Here is a 3,878-nt window from a genome sequence, read left to right as displayed (position 1 = left end):
AACAGCGATTTGTGAATGGGGTGGATATGATGATAACGCTAAGGCGCGCGACTACGGTTAGGATTAGGTGGTAATTAAATGTCGTCATTTGGCGTGGGACCACCCAACCCTTGAAAATATCTGCATCCACCACCCAGCATTGACTTAACTTACCCAGGATTATCATCTAGTCGATGAATAGACGAGGTCAAAAGGAAATTAAAACACATGCATTTGAGCTATGAACGAGTCGTTTATATTCAATCCTTTGTATGGGGACTTAAGAGCCATAGATGAGCTATATTACAAATGCCTTCGGCTTTCGGTAAACGAAAAGTCTCGCAAGCATTGGAGCTTGAACTTCTTGGTCTATAAATATTTAGAGTAGTGTGTCCAGCAGTACAGAAGAATAGTTCACAATGGCAACCATTTCTGAGAGATCCTCTCGAGCCCAGGCCAGAAATGGATGGCTGCATGACCCCTTCCTTTTCACTCCTAGTGCCTTCTTCACCTGGAGTAAGACCATATCCTTTGAAACTTGATCCTTGTGATCAAAACATACCTATGCTCTCATGATTTTCAGTTTCTTACTTATATATATATATATGCAGGCTTGGCTGTGAGCTACAACATGGTGGAGTATGCATGTCTCTCGATCATTATCACCTTCTACACGAAAGAAGCTATGAAAACTCATCTAGCGGAAGCAGCCATAATCGTTTGTGTGCAGGATGGTCTCGCTTCTTTCGCAGCTGTAGTTCTCGCTCGCCTCACCTGTGAAAGATCTGGTCGTCGTTTTTATGCGATTGTCTTCACAACAGGTTCATATATTGCAGTAAGTATATATCTCAACGCTCCCTCGTATTACACACACAACTTCTTTTAATCAAAACAGGATGCGATGGTGATGACTAACTATACATAACTGTTATGTTTTGACAGGGAGTGATAATGTTATGGTCTTATGCCAGACAGCAACCCCAAGATCAAGAGAGGAACGTGCCTCTTTTCTTAGTGGTATCTTGTCTTTTTGCATTAGGAAAGGCAGGATATGATCCAGTTTTGAAGTCATTCCTGGAGCGTAATTTATGTGGAAGCTCCACTGAAAGAACAAGCCCGACAAAAAGATCAGAAATTTACAAGAACATATGGGTTCATGGTGCTTGGATTGTCGGAGCCATCATAGCTATCTTTGGCTTTTTGGGACTTGAGTGGCCAAAAGTTTTGGAATTGTCACTTATAGTCATGATATCATCTGGTCTCTTTTTCCTTTTCGGCTCCAACATTACTGAGCCTATGAGTCATTCATCAGTTCACGAAGACGCCACCACCGTCGTCCCAAAACGAGGGAGAAACGCGATGAAGTGGCTTTTGATGTTTAGCTGCATCGCATACAGCTTAGTCTTGGCCACTGGTAACATTTTCTTCCAAGAACAAGGTACTAAAATGGAGCCTCTGACGATAAAGGGGAAGGAGGTTCGGCTTTCTCTCATGATTGTAATAAAGAGCGCTGTGAATGAAATCACCATACTGATATTTGGTTTATTTAAGGCTAACAAAAAGCAAGGGATCACATTAGTAAGAATTGGTAGTGGAATGGTCTGTGCTATTATATGTTGTGTGATAGCATGGAAGGTAGAGATTGAGAGAAAGAAAGAGGTAAGCGATAAGGGCCCCAAGACTAGTGTGGCATGGTTGTTCCCTCACTATGTTCTATTAGGACTCGTGGAAGGGCTTGCCCAAAGCGGGTTAGAGGAACTGTTTGGAAATGATTATGATGAGAATGAGAGATTGAGGAATCCTGGGAAGCTTTCAAAAGAGATGGTTTCATGCGTGGGGAAGTTCTTGGGGATTCCTTGCATTGTGATTGTGAGAAGGTGGTTCAAGAACTTTGACAAAGACCAAAGCCGTTTGGATAGGTACTATTTTATGTTGGCAACATTGTCCGGTGCGTTCTTTTTCATTTACGTTAATGTTGCTTTCTTGTTTAATAAAGTTGTGTCTGATGCTGCAGAAGATGAAGGTAGTAATGGCATCGCTAAGGCTCAACGCTAAGGCTCATGTTGAGTCAACATGACTTTAGGATTAGTGAGTATATACGTAATCTCTGTAGTACGGACACGGTTGAGCAGTTTGGATTGTTTTATTAGACATGTGTTAAAATACAAACTAAGTGTCAGTTTTAAGTTGTTGCCCGCTGTATCTTTACTGTTACTAGATTGTTAAGATAGGTTGACACATGTCAAGCAAGTTGCTCAGAATTGTGCACTTTTGATCCTCCATAAATACTGTAGTCTTCATCATGAATAAATGAGATTACGGAGCTTAATCATTTTCTCAACTATCTAAACTGTGGTTTCTGGCTTGTTTACATTAGATCTTTCGTATCATAGTGTGTTAGTTTAGGTCCCCATTTTAAGGAGGAACCGGTTTCGGTGCTCATCATCTTGATGAGCATCCTAAACTTATTAGATCTAGACCGTCTATATTTGATTTAAATTATTCAGATTTAAAATCTTTAATTAATTATTTTTAAATAAAAAATTTATTTTTTAAAAGAATGATCATTAAGAAATTGTTTTTATTTTAGATTCTATATATATTACAATAATTGTTCTGAACAAATAACAAAAACAAATCAAATCTGGACTATCTAAATAAAATATGGATGATTTAGATCTGATGAGCTTAAAATGCTCATAAATGATGAGCATCCTTTTAACGATAATTAATGGATCATATTATTATGAATCATTAATTCCATTAATATAATTAACTATATTTCTGTCAAATTCGTGCGAGGAAGTACCTACTTTATTTTTCTTGCTCCAGGGGAAACCGTAGATGATGATTTAAATGGAGTTGGATCACACTTATTCAGACATTCAGCTTCGAAATGATATTTTTAATCAATTAATAAAAATGGATCTAAACAATTTAAGATAAAACGCGACGTTATATAAAGATGGTTGTTTATTGGTACGTTCCCAATTGTTCCCGCAGGGGGGGAAAAAAAAAATCTCTCGATGATAAGTAAGTGACCTATATGGGGGATGATATGGAATGATGATGTGATTGTGCACTTCATCAAACCTTAAATGCATGATGGCGAGTAGGAGCAGGGAATCAAGGGGCCGGGGTATTAGGTGGACTTAAATTAACCAGGGTCTTCATTCAGTACTTATCGTTATGCTCATCACTCTAATATAATTTAAACCATCCATTTAATATAGATAGTTTAGATTTAAAATTTTTAATATATAATTTTTTCAATGATAAATTTATTTATTTTAAATTCTGTGTTTATTAAAACAAAAAGTTGATTAAAACATATAAAACTTTTAAATTCAATCTGAATCATATAAAATCGATCTGGATGGTAAGTACTCCATGCTCATAATATACTAATGCATACCAATAATTTGTTGGAAGAAGGAGAATATTTCTGGGAAGCGCATTTGTTGGGAAAATTTTAATTTTGATATTATCAACATGATGAAGATTAATCTCAAGTCCAAATTAAGTAATCCATAAATAAGGGAGTCTGGGAGGATTTTGTTTCTGTCTCTAAATATTGATCCAAATATTAACTGCACAAATTTAAGAGTATTAATTGCACACAAGTCATTTAAATTTTAAATATCATTCTCGGTCAATTTATACATGTATCACAATATTCACTTTGCAACTATTTAAATTAATATTTACAACTTAATTTTTTAATAGAAAATTTTGGTTTTTCAATATCTAATTATTATTACTTCAACTCTTTGAAAGTTAAATGTCATTCTTCCTGAAATGTTACTATCTGAATTTTGTTTTATGAATGAGGCTTGACAAAGAAAAAATATGAAATATAAATGAATTAATTCAACATATCACGGCATGGAAATGCATGC

General features: G+C 35.9%; 1 protein-coding gene across 1 annotated transcript; it reads left to right on the top strand.

The window, feature by feature from the left end:
- Nucleotides 1-398: 398 nt before the first annotated feature.
- LOC114742762 (protein NRT1/ PTR FAMILY 5.10-like) lies at nt 399-2,071 on the top strand. Its single transcript, XM_028930980.1, has 3 exons — nt 399-495; nt 591-814; nt 922-2,071. Exons 1-3 carry the CDS (start codon nt 399-401, stop codon nt 2,032-2,034), a joined length of 1,434 nt encoding a protein of 477 aa, XP_028786813.1. The 3' UTR covers nt 2,035-2,071.
- Nucleotides 2,072-3,878: the final 1,807 nt, after the last annotated feature.

Source organism: Neltuma alba, unplaced genomic scaffold, assembly GCF_004799145.2.
Source record: "Neltuma alba isolate B1F8T4 unplaced genomic scaffold, ASM479914v2 tig00003877_pilon, whole genome shotgun sequence".
Lineage (NCBI taxonomy): Eukaryota > Viridiplantae > Streptophyta > Magnoliopsida > Fabales > Fabaceae > Neltuma > Neltuma alba.
This window is presented reverse-complemented; position numbering and strand designations above follow the sequence as displayed.